Raw genomic sequence first — 16303 nt, forward strand, 5'->3', positions numbered from 1 at the left:
GCACTGGGAACTAAGCATGTACACTGGGAACTAAGCCTGTGCGCTGGAAACTAAGTATGTGCACTGGGAACTAAGCATGTGCACTGGGATCTAAGCATGTGCACCGGGAACTAAGCATGTGCACCGGGAACTAAGCATGTGCACTGGGAACTAAGCATGTGCATTGTTAACTAAGCATGTGCACTGGGATCTAAGCATGTGCACTGGAAACTAAACATGTGCACTGGGAACTAAGCATGTGCACTGGGAACTAAGCATGTGCATTGTTAACTAAGCATGTGCACTGGGAGCTAAGCATGTGCCCTGGAAACTAAGCATGTGCACGGGAAACTAATCATGTGCACTGGGATCTAAGCATGTGCATTGTTAACGAAGCATGTGCACTTGGAGCTAAGCATGTGTCCTGGAAACTAAGCATGTGCACGGGAAACTAATCATGTGCACTAGGATCTAAGCATGTGCACTGGGAACTAAGCATGTGCATTGTTAACTAAGCATGTGCACTGGGAGCTAAGCATGTGCACGGGAAACTAATCATGTGCACTGGGATCTAAGCATGTGCATTGTTAACTAAGCATGTGCACTGGTAGCTAAGCATGTGCCCTGGAAACTAAGCATGTGCACGGGAAACGAATCATGTACACTGGGATCTAAACATGTGCACCGGGAACTAAGCATGTGCACCGGGAACTAAGCATGTGCATTGTTCACTAAGCATGTGCACTGGGATCTAAGCATGTGCACTGGAAACTAAACATGTGCACTGGGAACTAAGCATGTGCATTGTTAACTAAGCATGTGCACTGGGAGCTAAGCATGTGCCCTGGAAACTAAGCATGTGCACGGGAAACTAATCATGTGCACTGGGATCTAAGCATGTGCATTGTTAACTAAACATGTGCACTGGGAACTAAGCATGTGCATTGTTAACTAAACATGTGCACTTGGAGCTAGGCATGTGCCCTGGAAAATAAGCATGTGCACAGGAAACTAATCATGTGCACTGGTAACTAAGCATGTGCATTGTTAACTAAGCATGTTTACTGGGAGCTAAGCATGTGCATGGGAAACTAATCATGTGCACTGGGATCTAAGCATGTGCATTGTTAACTAAGCATGTGCACTGGTAGCTAAGCATGTGCTCTGGAAACTAAGCATATGCACGGGAAACTAATCATGTGCACTGGGATCTAAGCATGTGCATTGTTAACTAAGCATGTGCACTGGGAACTAAGCATGTGCATTGTTAACTAAGCATGTGCACTGGGATCTAAGCATGTGCACTGGGATCTAAGCATGTGCACTGGGAACTAAGCATGTGCATTGTTAACTAAGCATGTGCGCTGGGAACTAAGCATGTGCATTGTTAACTAAGCATGTGCACTGGGATCTAAGCATGTGCACTGGGATCTAAGCATGTGCACTGGGATCTAAGCATGTGCACTGGGAACTAAGATGGGCACTGGAAACTGAACATACACACATTACAGGAAACTACATATGTTTATCAGAAACCAAACATACACATTGAAAATTAGATATTTGCGCCAGAAACGTCACATAAACACTGGAAACTGAGCACTGAAAAACTAAACTCTCTGGAACACAACAGATTTTTACTAAACTGTACTGTATGTAAAGGAAAAGGAATTCTACATTGAGTCAAAGTAATATATTCACAATTATGCTTTGTGCCTCCAAACAACATTTATTCACCATTCCAATGGTAGGTGGTAGATGTTTGATCAACAGGGGTCAAACCAATGGGATTCCCATTATTTATAGGAAAAGAGGTTCCGTTTTTAACACGTGCCAGGAAAACTCACACCATAGGCTCTATCCATGTTTTCCAGGACCCCCTATGGCAGCATCCAAGTTCTGCAACTGCAGCGAATCAAATGCAGAGCTTTTGGGTTCAGATAACGTTGCAGAACCCGAACATTTTGACCGGTTCGCTCAGCACTATGGTAGAACCTTTTCTAAAGAAGAAGAAAATAGATGATCATAGAGGAATCTTTATTATAGGAGTAATCCTAGGAGGTTTTAAAAAAATATGAAGTTCACAACTTCCAGAAAAATCTTTTAATCTCTACTTAGTAATTCTCTATGTAATTTACTTACTTGCTATATCCCCTTGTCTCATTTAGCCAAATCAAAGTTTTAGATGGAGAAGATGAATATTACAAACTATTATCAGCTGCCGACTCCATACCTGAAGAGGACCTCGCAGTCTGTTCCCCTTTGCCAGAAAAAGGAAAAATTTTTGCCTCTAACTAAATCACTGTACATTATTCTGGACTAACGGAAAAAGGTAAGATTATTATCTGTAGAATAGATATACAATGTGACCCCCTCCACCAGTCATAGCCATTACCCTGTGCTGATTCCAGAATATCTGACAGATAGAATGCATTGCTAAAACCATGACAGGCACCAGTACCCCCCACTATAAGTCAGTGGGGTCCATTAAGCACCGATACTATGCTATGTGACGGATCTGCAATCTGTTGTGGTTTCCACTAAACAGACACAAGTATGAACATAGCCTTAGGCTCTTCCCGTCATGGCAGAAATGCTCAAAAGCCACTTTGACAAACACAGTCTGTCATAAGATTATAGGAGATACGGAAACAGCAAAGCAAATGCAATGGTATTTATGTGTTATGTGTGTATTTGTCACAGCTTTTTGGTATACATTTGCAATGTTTCTGTAATGTAGCCTATTCACAAGCCAGTATGTTCTTGCACTTAATCATATTTCTCTAAACTGCTATGGCTTTTCATACTTTTTACATAGTTAGGCTATGTTCACACTGCGTATGAGTCCGGCCGCATTTCGTACGCCGCCGTACATGTGCGACTGAAACTACGGGCGTGGGAAAAATAGACATGCGGCTGGATGCGTACGCACCGCAAACATATGCCCGTAGTACAGCTATGCTTCCCTAGCTTGTTTCGAAGCGATCTGAGGCAGGTCATTTACTTGGAAATCCTCGCCCAGCCCCGTAAACCACACAGAACCTTTTGGATCGAAAAATCAAGTTCAAATTGGCTGAAATAAGTACTCCGTACGGGACCGCATGGAAATCCTCGGCCGTGAGTTTCAACATTTCCGTCTTCAAACAATGGTCTTGTTCATTTTTCACGGCGCCGATACGATCCGGCCGTAAGTTCATACGTAGTGTGCACTGTGCGGGCGTATATCGTATACTTTCATGCGAACGCATCAACCTCAAAACTACGTGCGTATATTCGCGGTTCGCACTACGGCCGGAAACATACGCAGTGTGAACATAGCCTTAAAGTTTACGGCCACATTTAAAAATTACTTCTATATAATTTGCATCAGTTATTTAAAGGTCTGTCTCACAGAGACAACTACATATTGTGTAAGAGGGTGCAAGGATGTCAAAAATTGCTTCCAACTCTAAAGCCAGAAAAGAGGACTTCTCTGGCCAAAGCAAAAGCAAGCTTGAAAAGGGGGGGTGACAGGTGCTTTGCATTTCCTTTCTTTCCAGAATTCCCAGTGGAGCATGAATGGTCAGTACGTCTCCATTAAAGTTCGCTACGTTAATACTGTAAAATCTCTATTCTCTATGAGAGATAAGCGAATCAGTCAAAAATATGTTTAGCGAGATTCATCAATATTTGGTTGGGTTCACGAAAATTTGGGAATCTCATGCAAATGAATCTCAATAAAACAGCCAAAACATTGTAGCTACAATAGTGGGACTATTACAGAGTAATGTTTTGTTCAACAGCTGGTTTTACAGCACCCACACACTGGGATACCAATGGGTTAACTTCAGCCACAGCACTCACAGATGGTTTGAATGGACACTGGCTTCACATTACCCACACACTGGGATACCAATGAGTTAACTTCACCCACAGCACCCACAGACTGGTTGAAATGGACATCTGCTTCACAGTACCCTCACACTGGGGTACCAATAAGTTAACTTCATCCACAGCACCTACAGACTGGTTTGAATGGACACTGGCTTAACAGCACCCACACACTGGGATAACAGTGGTTTCACTTCACCCACAGTTCACACAAATTGGTTTGAATGGACACTGGCTTCACAGCATCCACAGACTGGATTAACTGGACACTGGCTTCACAGCACCCACATACTGAGATACCAATGGGTTAACCACCCAGAGTTCACTGGACACTGACCACTTTTCTCACACACTGGGATAACTTTACCCACATCACCCACAGACTGGATTCACATGAGACTGGTTTCCCAGCACCAACAGACACCCACCCACAATGGACTCCCATCCTATCCTCTCCTCTCTCTCCCTATTTCTTCCCCTGCCTTGCTTTAAATGCCTTCGGCAATCCTTCTCTCCTCTGCACATACAGACTACTACCCACCTCCAGGAAGTGGCTCACACTATTTACAGGGTGAGGGGGAGGTGCTGACATAACAGTGGGACTTGCAGGTGATTGGATGGCTGCAAGGGATTATGGATAATCCCTTGCTCCCGCCAAGTGACAGTACTGTAACTAAGCATGTGTGTCCGCCATGTTTAGCAAGTTTGTTAAAAAATCGCTCGGCATTCGCGTCGCTCATCTCTAGTCTCCAAACATCTTTATGACTTTCTCCCCAAGGAGAATATTAACCCCTTTGGTCCTAAGTGTCTTGAAACGCAAAATAAATGTGCTAAGAGCTCTGGTCGTAAAGCAGTTAATGTCTTATATACACGTAAGTATGTCTAATAAATTAAAAGAAAACATAAGATCAGGACCATGTGTTCTTATATTTGATCCTTTCTGCCTTCCATCCTGAGAGCCACAACTGCAGATAGGACTTTGGGCTGGGCTGATAGCTCGGTACTTACACCATATTATAATGCTGTACTGTAATAATTGAAATCTTGAGGTCTTTTCTGTATTCCCAGCAATCTGCCCTGCAGCAGTGGCTGGATCAAGAGATCAAAGTGTCCGTCTATGTCAAATGTTTCTTTTTTTTCCTCTTTCTCCTCGCTCTTTCATCCATGTTTCCTATGTCCCATTCATGATCTTCCAATAAACACTTCAACAACAGGGGGAAATCTCGAGATTTCAGCCTCTGCTTCCGGCCCCCTTTGTGACACAGCTGTACGTCGTACCAGTTGCGAGTCTTTGTTTCCAGCTTTGCTGCGATGAAGCCCTGGCCTTAGTTTTATTAAAAAGTAATCACATCCAGACAGCTTTAGTGTGGGATAAACAAAACATCTCCATTTACTCCGCCATGATAGCGCCGAATGGTTTTTATTGAAGACACATTTAGGCTGACATCAAAACTACCGAGGCAGCCTTATTCTGCGCGGCCTTTTATGACTTCAAAAGAACATAAAGGTTTTGTGTTTCTCGTGGATTGTTCTCCGGGTTAAAAATAAATTGTTGCAGCGCACAAGTAGCTATCAAATCCCATTGTTCCAAATGTGCGGGATTAACAAGTTCAAGTCGAGCAACATATGGGATACGTCTCACGATATGCAGAAGAGAATGCAACCTGACATAATACACCACCTGTTAGACAGGCATATAGCTCTCCAGGGAAAGAACCAACAACTTTTCACACTGCAGGTGTTGCCAAACTGCATTTCCCATGATGCAAAGTTAGCCGTGCATCATGAAAATATGTTCTGGGAAAACAGCTGGATGTCTGAGGATAGCCCTGTAACGAAACCTCTATGGTACTACATGGAAATGTATATTGCTTAGGCTGGAGGAGATTCTTTTGCAAACTTATAAGGTGATCCAGTATATAGAGAGTAAATTACATTATAAAATAGATTAATAAAGATTATAAGAGTACTCCAAAGGAAAGCTCCAACAACAACGCTACAAGCATTGTTTTACTTCCTTGCAACAGAACAAAGGAAGTGGGGGCAGGGCTTAGATAGTGCTAATCACAGGAGAGAGATCGAGAGCTTGGATTAAAGGAGAGGTCTGGCAGAAATTTTTATTAAAGTATTGGATTGCAACCCAAAAGTTATACAAATCACCAATATACACTTATTATGGGAAATGCTTGTAAAGTGCTTTTTTCCCTGCACTTACTACTGCATCAAGGCTTCACTTCCTGGATAAAATGGTGATGTCACTTCCTGGATAAAATGGTGATGTCACGACCCGACTCCCAGAGCTGTGCGGGCTGTGGCTACTGGAGAGGATGATGGCAGGGGGATGCTCAGTGTCCCTCCAGTGCCCTGTGTCCCTCAGTGTCCCCCTGCCATCATCCTCTCCAGCAGCCACAGTGCGCACAGCTCTGGGAGTCGGGTTGTGACATCACTGTGTTATCCAGGAAGTGACATCACCATTTCATCCAGGAAGTGAAGCCTTGATGCAGTATTAAGTGCAGAGAAAAAAAGCACTTTCTAAGCATTTCCTGTAATAAGTGCATATTGGTGATTTGTATAACTTTTGGGGGGCAATACAATACTTTAATAAAAATTTTCGCCGGATCTCCTTTAAGCAACTACAATCTATGAACTTGCCTGCATTTTCCAGAGGATCCACACTGGGCCCAAATGGTAAATCAAGGCTTCCCTCTAATCTCTGACTTCCTATTATTATGATCGACAGCAGCTGTTTAGTGCTCAGTTTTACATGCCCTATTACATGGAGCGATTATCGGACGAATTGGCTGATCGTTTCTCTAGGTCCAGACCTAAAATCATCAGCCGACGACCGCACATCGCTGCATGTAATAGCGATGCGCGTCCGACAGCTAACAATTGGACAAACAGTTAATATGTTAGCTGTCCAAGTTCCCAGTGTTCTCCTACGCTCTGCATGCATACTGGGCAGTGAGGCTGCAGCTTCAGGGCGGCCTGTCTGAACTAACAGGCGGCTCAGCCAATCACTGGCTGCGGTGTTCCTGGCTCTGAAGCTGCAGTCGTGGGACTGGGAAGCATGCAAAGTGCAGGAGAAGACCGGAAGTGTGGACAGGTAATGTATTAAATGTTTGGGCAAGGGGTGCATGGACAAGGCTAAAGATGTCTGTGCAGCCCTTGCTAAATCATTAGGCCCAGTAAACAAGCGTCGATCTAGCAGATTGGCACTCGTTTACAATAATGATCGGGCCTTCATGGGCCCATCTAATAGTACGCTAACCACTTTTTTTTTTGCTGCTGTTACATTCATTTTCTCTCGCATGACAGGTTGCAAACCTAGTGCATCAATGACCCCTTTCTCCCCTGGTATAATACCATGTGTAGGAGTGTACTGTAAATCATCCCTCAGCACAGTGCAGCCTATTCAGTCCAGTGTACTTTCATCAGCAAAGAAGAGTAGGTCCTGTCCAGTAATTGACTCTAGATTTAGGAGAGAGTTCTGGTGTGAGTACTGCTGGCAAACCCGAAAAGTGGAGAGAATGAGAAATAGTTGTGCACCATGAAGGGGACTCTCAGAGATTAATACCAGCAGTGATTCCAAAAATAACCATGTCACCATCCTGAGGGGGTTATATAACAAAATCATGCTGTACTCTCTTAAAGGCATATTGCTGGGAGTAATTTCTATCAAGAACTCTACTCCAGCGAGTAATATAAAGAAAGAGCTCTGGAGCTTTGCAGTCGCCGTGCTTTGGGGTTGTGTGTGCAACACAGCTGGATGGGAGCTCCAAGGTACTGGCAATGGCAGGGGAGCAAGGAAGAGAAGTATAGCACATTGTACTGAATTCTTTATAAAGGTTACTCTCTAAAATACCCCTAAAAGACTCTGTAAACATATATGTATTGCAGAGGCATCCAGCAGTCCAAGCTTTAGGATTTTATTTAAAATAGACGTCTATGAGCAATGTAGGCCACTGTATCTACACATGCCTTAGAGATATACTTAAAGGGGATATCTGGAGAGCAAGAGAGTTCCTACCTTTTCTGCTCTCCAGTGCTCTACTTCCCCCCCTCTGCCCGTCCATGCAAGTAACTTCCCCAGACAAGGGGGGGTCGGGAGCATGTTACAGGAGCTGTATACAATGTCCAGTAGCTGCCTGATGTCACCACAACACCGGTAACATCGGACACCTATTGCTCAATGCCCACAACATCCTCCCTCCCCTCTCTCATCTGCCAAAGTTAGGTAGGACCTTTCCTGCTCTCCTTATATTTCCTTTAAGTAGGGCCTCCCAGACAATACCTCCAATGGAACGCCCTAATGCAAAGTAGGGAGGGTATAGTATAGTTGCTATTGGTTTATTATACCATAATGATTAGATTATGTTAATTTTTTTCTTAATATATTTCAATAAAAAGTTTAAACATTTACCTTTATCTCCAGCTTCCAGAAGTTATCGCTGTAAATAATGAAGCATTTAGTCTCCCTTTATTGCATTACGCTATAGAGTTGAAATAGTATCTGCCATAGCGAGGGAGGTGCGGGGTCCCCGGCTCATACGTCTTTTCTGTCTGAGCCGCCGTGCATTGTTAATCATTTTGATAGGCTCTATTTAAGTGCAATTTATGTAACATTTTTTTAAAGCCTTCCTTTCAGAGTGATTTTTAATATACTGCGTTTGATCTACTGTTGCCACGTGGAGATAAGAATGAAAGCTAAGACGATAGAAAATTGGCTTCTAACCAAAGCCATCAAATCACTAAGTAGTTGACTGCACACAAACTAATAGAGAGGTCTGATTGAGGCGTAGCACGTCTCAGCATCTGAAGCCGAAATGAATTGATGTGCTCAGAAGAGCTACTTGTGGGGACCTACTTGTAAGGGGACTCGGAGGTCGCTAGTTAATCTGAGTCAAGGTCATTTGCACAAAGTCTGAACATGACTAGAGACGAAAGTGTCCCATATTAGCGGGATTGAATACTCTACTGGTTATAGAGTGACATTCTTAATATATATCAGAAAAGTTCTTTGCTCTGGTTACAATGCCTGGCTTTATATTGCAAGTGACTAAAGAGTTTTTTCCAATTAGCGTCCCAAGGATATGAATGGTAGGTGGCGTTCTGCAAAATCAGAAGTGATCAACTCAACAAGACCCTTCCAGCATTTCAGCTGGAATTTTATTGGTTGCCATGTGCAGGATAGTGGGCAGCTGAGGTAGGGTAAATGTCACAATAATGGCTAGCTGCCATTTGGGAGCCTTAGGGCCCTATTACACGGGATGATTATTGCATAAAAGATCGTTATAACGATCAAATTTAAACGATAACGGTTCTGTGTAATTGCAGGCAACGATCAAAAAAATCGTTCATATGTCGTTGTTGATCGTTGATCTGGATCTAAAATTATCGCTAATCGTTCGCTGTAATTCCACGTTCGTTCGCTCAAGTTCTACATTTGTTCACTAAATGTTCAGTGTTATTGCACATTGTTCACTGTTTTGCTGGGATCAGAAGGAATAACCGATCATAGTAACGATCGCAATAACGATCGTAGTAACAATCGTAACTTACGACCATCGTTCTGTGTAATATGATGAACGATTTCAGGTTAACGATATACAATCTCGTTTGCGATAGTAAATATTTAGTAGAAATCCCTACCACCGCCTAATCTCTCCAAAACCAAGACTGATTGTAATAACGATATCTTGTCCTAGTGAGGACAATGACCTTTGAATTGTTCCAAATTGCAGTACTCACAGTAGACTGTTCCCACGCTAGGGAGAAACAATATAGGCAGAATAGTAATTTTTTCAAAGTGATAACATCAAAAAGGAATAGCCCTTACCGTTGTACCCACAATATAGAATTTTTTTTATAATAGTGTCCAAATAGCAGTGCCCATAAAGTAATCACATAAGGATGCCCACAGAGTAGCTACTGCTACAGGAATTACCATGCAAATATCAGTCAGATGGCAAGTATGTTCCCTTGTAAATACTCGTACGCCGGGTTCACTGCCATCATTGTCTTTTCTCTTTTGCTCAATGAAAAATATCTATACTGGCAGATCTGTTATATGCTGATCACCAGTAGCACCAACCGATCTGTTGGGTTTTAGGTGTTTGGCATTTCAGTAAAATAGTGCAACATGCTATGCTATTTTTCTGTTAGGATCCTATTACAAGGAGAGATTTTTATCAATTAACGACTAACGATAAACGATCACAAACGAGATTGCTTATCATTAACCTGAAATCGTTCACCATATTACACAGAACGATGGTCGTTAGTTACGATCGTTACTATGATCGTTATTGCGATCGTTACTATGATCGTTTACTCCTTCTGATCCCAGCAAATCAATGAACAATGTGCAATTACACTAAACGATTAGTGAACAAATGCGGAACTTGAGTGACTGAATGTGAAATTACCGTGAACGATTAGCGAACAATTAACAATAATTTTAGGTTCAGATCTAAATCAATGATCAACGACATACGAACAATTTTCCAATCGTTGCCTGCTATTACACAAAACAATTATCATTTAAATCGTCCTGTGTAATAGGTTCCTTATTTTTGACACCACCTGTGAGTAAGGCTCCGGACAGAGCCGACAAAGCAGGTGTGAACCCCGCCTTATCTCTTTCATAGTCTATTACTTTTTTTTTTATACTTTATTAAAAGTAACTAAGGGCCCTATTACCTGGAACGATTACAGAGTGGAAAATCCCTGTAACGTTAAAATTTAAACGATAATCGTTTTGTGTGTATGCAGGCAATGTGTCGTTGATCTCATATTTTGAGCTGACCATAAAATCGTTGTTAATGATTCGCTAAATATCGACTAAATGTACATGTTGTTCATTCTTTTGCAGGGATCAGAAGGAGTAATCGATCGTGATAACAATTCTAGTAATGGTCGTAACTAACAACTATCGTTCTATGTGTTATGGTGAGCGATTTTAGATCGTTTCCAAAAGCTCTTGTTTGTGAACGTTACATGTTAATTGTTAAAAATCGCTTTGTCTAATATAACTATAAGTGGGTCCTGGCGAACATTTAGCATATGAATAATGATGATTTTATGATCGGCTCAAAAGATTTGATCAACAACACACAAGCAATTTTTCGATTGTCTTCTGCATAACACAAAACCATTATAATTTAAATTCGAACGATATAACGATTTTTTGCTTGATAATTGGCCCACGTAATAGGGTCCTTTTACACCCAGCAATCTTCCTCTGTATGCTACCACAATCGAACGCCGATTAGCGGCTTTAAACAACAGCCATTTAAATACATTGCTACATTGCTATGTCCTGTTTACACAGGGAGATTTGCGGCAGATAAACAATGATTTATGGGGTTGCACAAAAGATGTGATCAGCTGATGAGTGGGCGTTTTTAACAACATTAATTGATGATTATCAACCCGTATAAAAGGACCCTTAGGGTAACCAGTCTTCTTCTCTTCCAGCGTAAAAAGACTGGAAAAGTATTGTGCACAAGTGAAAGGGCCAGAAATCCTTAAATGTCTGTATAACAGGCGCTTCTTTGTCATCAGAGTTATGACTATAGGGCAGGCATAGGGAACCTTCGGCCCTCCAGCTGTGGCAAACCTACAATTCCCATCATGCCTGGACAGCTAAAACCAAAGCTTTAGTAGTAGTTTTGCAACAGCTGGAGGGCCACAGGTTCCCCATCCCTGCTATAGGGGATGTATTGTTTGTGGTTACATCTGGGCTCTGGAACTTTAGGTCAACCAAAAGGCTCCCTTTGACCAGTAATATAAATTACATGTTATTGTTGGGGACCCTGCTATTGGTGGAACTTATACTTTTGTCATTAAGGGGTTGAGGGGTCAGGAGCTAGCGGAAAGAGATCCATGGCTATCCTGGCAAATCTTTTGGTTACCCAATGCAGCACTCATACCCTTCATATTCTTCAAAGGCAGGAAGTACCATTTTAGACATCCCAATATCATTGTATACTCTCATTTCATGGTTTGTCCGTTTAACTCTTTGCCTATAGTGGAAACCCCTTTTATCATCCCCTTTGTGATTGTCCATCCAGTTGGTTTCCATATAGGCTTAAGTGGCCAGAGGCACATCTTTAGGAAAACCATCCTACCCTATAATTTAGGTAAGAGTTAGGAAGTCTCACTTGGGTCTGTTAACATTACAACACCTCAGTAAAGCTTTGATGAATAAGCACCATGTGTGACTAATATAAAATCTTTCAAAACATTTTACAGGCTAGCAATTCAGTGATGAAGTAATCCATCATCGTAATAAGTTCGTCTGAGGTTAGAGGAATATTGTGTGTGGAATAATGGATGCGGATATTAAAAAACCAGTGTTCGTCCCATTTACACAAAGGATATTCGCAATGGGGGGACATTTATGAAAGGTCCGCCCGAGGCGTACACCAGGGAGAAGGCGCAGATTTGTCCATTCTCCCTGGCGTACGCCTGCCGTGTCCCCCGCTCGCCCAATAGGTGGGCAGGGGGCTCGGAGTGGGGCGTGGCAAGGTGGGAAGGAGATGTGGCCTAATTCCACACCTCATCTATCATGATTTACTCCTGCTCGCAGGCGTAAATCATGATCCAAATCTACGCCAGCTTCGATATGGTACACTCTAACGTGCGCCCGGCATTCAGGATTCACTAAGAGGCGTGCAACTCTGGCCGGGGAACGAGAGTTTTTGGGAACGACCTGATGTCATTCAGCATAAGGGTTCATTTACACAGAAAGATTATCTGACACATTATCTGCCAAAGATTTGAAGCCAAAGCCTGGAATAGATTTTAAAAGAGCAGAAATCTCAGGCTTTCCTTTATGACCTGATCTCTGTTTATAGGCTGTTTCTGGCTTTGGCTTCAAATCTTTGGCAGATAATCTGTCAGGTAATCTTTCTGTGTAAATGGACACACAGAACGATAGTCATTAGTTACAATCAGTGGCGCAGCTACCAGGGTCGCAGCGGTCGCCGCTGCGACCCGGCCCGCTACGAGGGGGGGCCCGCGAGGGCCCCCCTTGCCACTGCACTGCTCCCCCCTTAAATTACTCTTGTGACCTCAAGCATTGATTTGCTTGCGGTCACAAGAGCGTGCTCGTCCGGGCCCCCGGCTGATGCGCGGCTGCCGGGGGTGTCCCATCCTATCCCCGGCAGCGCGGCGCATCAGTGAGCTGCCTGGGGCCCTGACTTCCGGCACAGGAAGCGCACGTCAGAGACGCTTCCTGTGTCAGAAGTCACAGCCCCGGCGTACAGGGAGCTCACTGATGCGCGCGCTGCCGGGGATAGGACGGGAAACCCCCGGCAGCCGCGCATCAGCCGGGGACAGCACCTGAAGAAGAAGAGGATCGCCGGGGGAGCGGGTTGTCAGGTGAGTTTGTGTGTTTGTTTTTTTTAAATACTGCTTAGCATAGAGGAAAGGGGGGGCATCTATAATGGGGGGCATCTATAATGGGGGGAAGAGAAGGGGGGCATCTATAATGGGGGGAAGAGAAGGGGGGCATCTATAATGGGGGGAGAAGAGGGGCCATCTTCAAGGGGGGGGAGAGGGGGCCATCTATAAGGGGAGGGGGTATCTATAAGGGGGGGAGAAGAGGGGGCCATCTTCAAGGGGGGGCATCTATAATGGGGGGGAGAGAGGGGGCATCTATAATGGGGGTAGAGAGGGTCATCTATAAGGGGAGGGGGGCATCTATAATGGGGGGGCAAGGGGGCATCTATATTGGGGGGGAGAGGGGGCATCTATAATGGGGGTAGAGGGGGTCATCTATAAGGGGAGGGGGCCATCTATATATACTATAAGGGGGGTCACATAGAGTCAGGGCTACCCACCAAATGAGGGTGTAAAGGGGACAGTACAGATGTGCAGTGTGTATAGAGATGAGGATGGTGTCAGTGTGAGGAGACTAATATGTCTGTCTGGCAGATTCTGTGGATTCGTGGCTCGGAGAAGTTCTCATAACGGCCCAGGGCAGATGGAGAAGAAGATGAAAAGGAAAGAACTCCGATCAGAGAAGACGTCCCCTGTGAGTCACCTGATATATCTGCGCTGTAATTTATATGGTGTATACAACCTGCGTGGAGCTGCTTCCACCTCTATATGACTGTATGAGGTGATAGTGATCTGTGTACAGTGGATCTTATTCAGTAGCAGCAGTGGTGTTAGTCAGTATGTGGCGGTGTTAGTCAGTATGTGGCGGTGTTAGTCAGTATGTGGTGGTAATATTTGTTACTTGTTATCCGGTACTGTGTTTTATTGGTCTCAGTATACTGGTTTTGGTCAGTAACAATGTGGTGGTGATGGTAGTGGTTGTGGTGTGGCGTTAATATTTGCCCCTTGTATACTTGTATTATTGGCAAAATTTGTCTCAGTATACAGTAACAGTATGGCGGTAATATATATAGTGATAATATTTTCACTTCCTATATGCTGGTGTTATTGGTAATATCTGTCTTGGAGTGTGTATATATATACACATACACCTACCAGTAGCATCACTTGGTCGTGAAAGGGGGGGGGGGGGGCCCAAGTTGACCTCTCGCACCAGGGCCCAGGAGACATTAGCTACGCCCCTGGTTACAATCTTTACTAAGATCGTTGACTCCTTCTAATTCCAGCAAAAGAACAAACAATGGGGGAGATTTATCAAACATGGTGTAAAGTGAAACTGGCTCAGTTGCCCCTAGCAACCAATCAGATTCCACCTTTCATTTTCCAAAGAGTCTGTTTCACTTTACGCCATGTTTGATAAATCTCCCCCACATTTAGCAAATATTTAGCAAACGATTAACGACACAAGATGCAATCAACGGAATACAAACAATTTTTGCATACACCCGAAACAAATATTGTTTACATTTGAACTATATAAGGGCCCTAATTGTATGTTCTCGACATCTTGAACTGATATGCAACAATGTTACTGCTCACTGATAACAGACATCTTGAAAAAATTGAAGAATCACAGTCTGTTGGAAGTTTTTGAGAACATTTATGGTATGGAATAGCCAAGATTTAAATGCATAAAACTAGTCAATTCCTATACAGTAACGCACGCCGGATGGATATTCCTAGAAGCCATTGCGTAACTGTAGCCATTGTGCTATTTTGGAATAATCAGGATGGCTTAGGAAGTGTCCCTTGACGCGTGGGGACTAAAGTATTAGACTTTCTGTGCACACAGTCTTTTGAGAGGTTAAAGGACAAGTGCCATGAAAAACTTTTTCCCAGTAATTGAAGCACATAACAAAGTTATATAACTCTGTAATGTGCTTCAATCACCTATCTGCCTCCCTTCCCTGCCTTTTCCCCCCTCCACCCCCCACCAGGAAGTGTCCTGACTCACACAGACCTAATTACTGTCGTCACCGTCACCAAGCTCTTCTCTCAGCTCCTTCTCCTGTTACACCAGCCTCCCCCCTCCCCTGCCTTGTCAGGTGACAGGCTTGCTCAGCTCCCATTGGCTGAACAACTGCAAGCCATCACTTGTCACATCTCACTTGCTTATCTTCCCTCAGACTGACTCCGGCACATAGGCAGCTCCCCCCTCCCCTCATACCCTCTCTCCTCCTCCCCTCATACCCTTTCTCCTGCTGCCATGGACTCAGTGAAGGAGTCATGTCACTAGAGAAGATAAGCTGAGCAAGCAGAGTCACCTGACAAGGAGCGGGAGGGGGAGGCTGGTGTAACAGGACCTAGAGCAGCCCTCCTGCTGATGACTCATCCTCACAAGAAGGAGCTGCCTGGTGACGGTGACGGCAGTAATTAGGTCTGTGTGAGTTAGGACACTTCCTGGTGGGGGGTGGAGGGGGGAAAGACAGGGAAGGGAGGCAGATAGGTGATTGAAGCATATTACAGAGTTATATAACTTTGTTATGTGCTTCAATTACTGGGAAAAAGTTTTTCATGGCACTTGTCCTTTAACTAATGAACTTTATAATGAGAAGGAAGAAGACACAAATTTATTGAACACAAAGAGAGTCCGGAACCCCTCATAACCTGTTCTGGCCATGTCCTCTGTTTATGGTCAATACCCCATATGCTGAATGTTCCACTAAGCATGTCCGGCATCAATGCAGCAATATCTTACATGAGGTTTCTTTTTGATTCAAGAATGGTTTGTGGCTTATTCCACTAAATGTACAGTAAACCCCTACAAAAAAGAGTCTAAAGGGGTCAAATCACTTGGCATGGTGTGCCAAGCAGGGCAGCCGCACTAGCTGTATGAAAAAGAAGAGCCCATGGAGCCTCATTTAAGAGTCCCGAAACACAGGACTAGCCCGATATCCCCCCGGGAAGAACCCAGCCAAGGGGTGGCTCCTGTAGGGAAACCACCAAATCCGCCATATTAAGTGGCCCTTTAAGTCAATGTAGTGACAAGGGAAAAAACAAGGCCAGGTATCCACCCACACACTAGCTGTATGTCAGTCTGGAAAGT

At 43.8% G+C, this 16303-nt stretch overlaps 1 protein-coding gene across 1 annotated transcript in view; it reads left to right on the forward strand.

Moving 5' to 3' along the window:
- The window catches only part of MYO3B (myosin IIIB), a 279760-nt gene that overhangs the window by 251598 nt on the left and 11859 nt on the right, over positions 1-16303 (forward strand). Inside the window, exon 35 of the mRNA XM_069985142.1 lies at positions 2148-2311. Within this exon, the coding sequence (XP_069841243.1) occupies positions 2148-2277 (130 nt within the window). The 3' untranslated portion in view covers positions 2278-2311. The remainder of the gene's footprint in view (positions 1-2147; positions 2312-16303) is intronic.

Source organism: Dendropsophus ebraccatus, chromosome 9 (genome assembly GCF_027789765.1).
Source record: "Dendropsophus ebraccatus isolate aDenEbr1 chromosome 9, aDenEbr1.pat, whole genome shotgun sequence".
Lineage (NCBI taxonomy): Eukaryota > Metazoa > Chordata > Amphibia > Anura > Hylidae > Dendropsophus > Dendropsophus ebraccatus.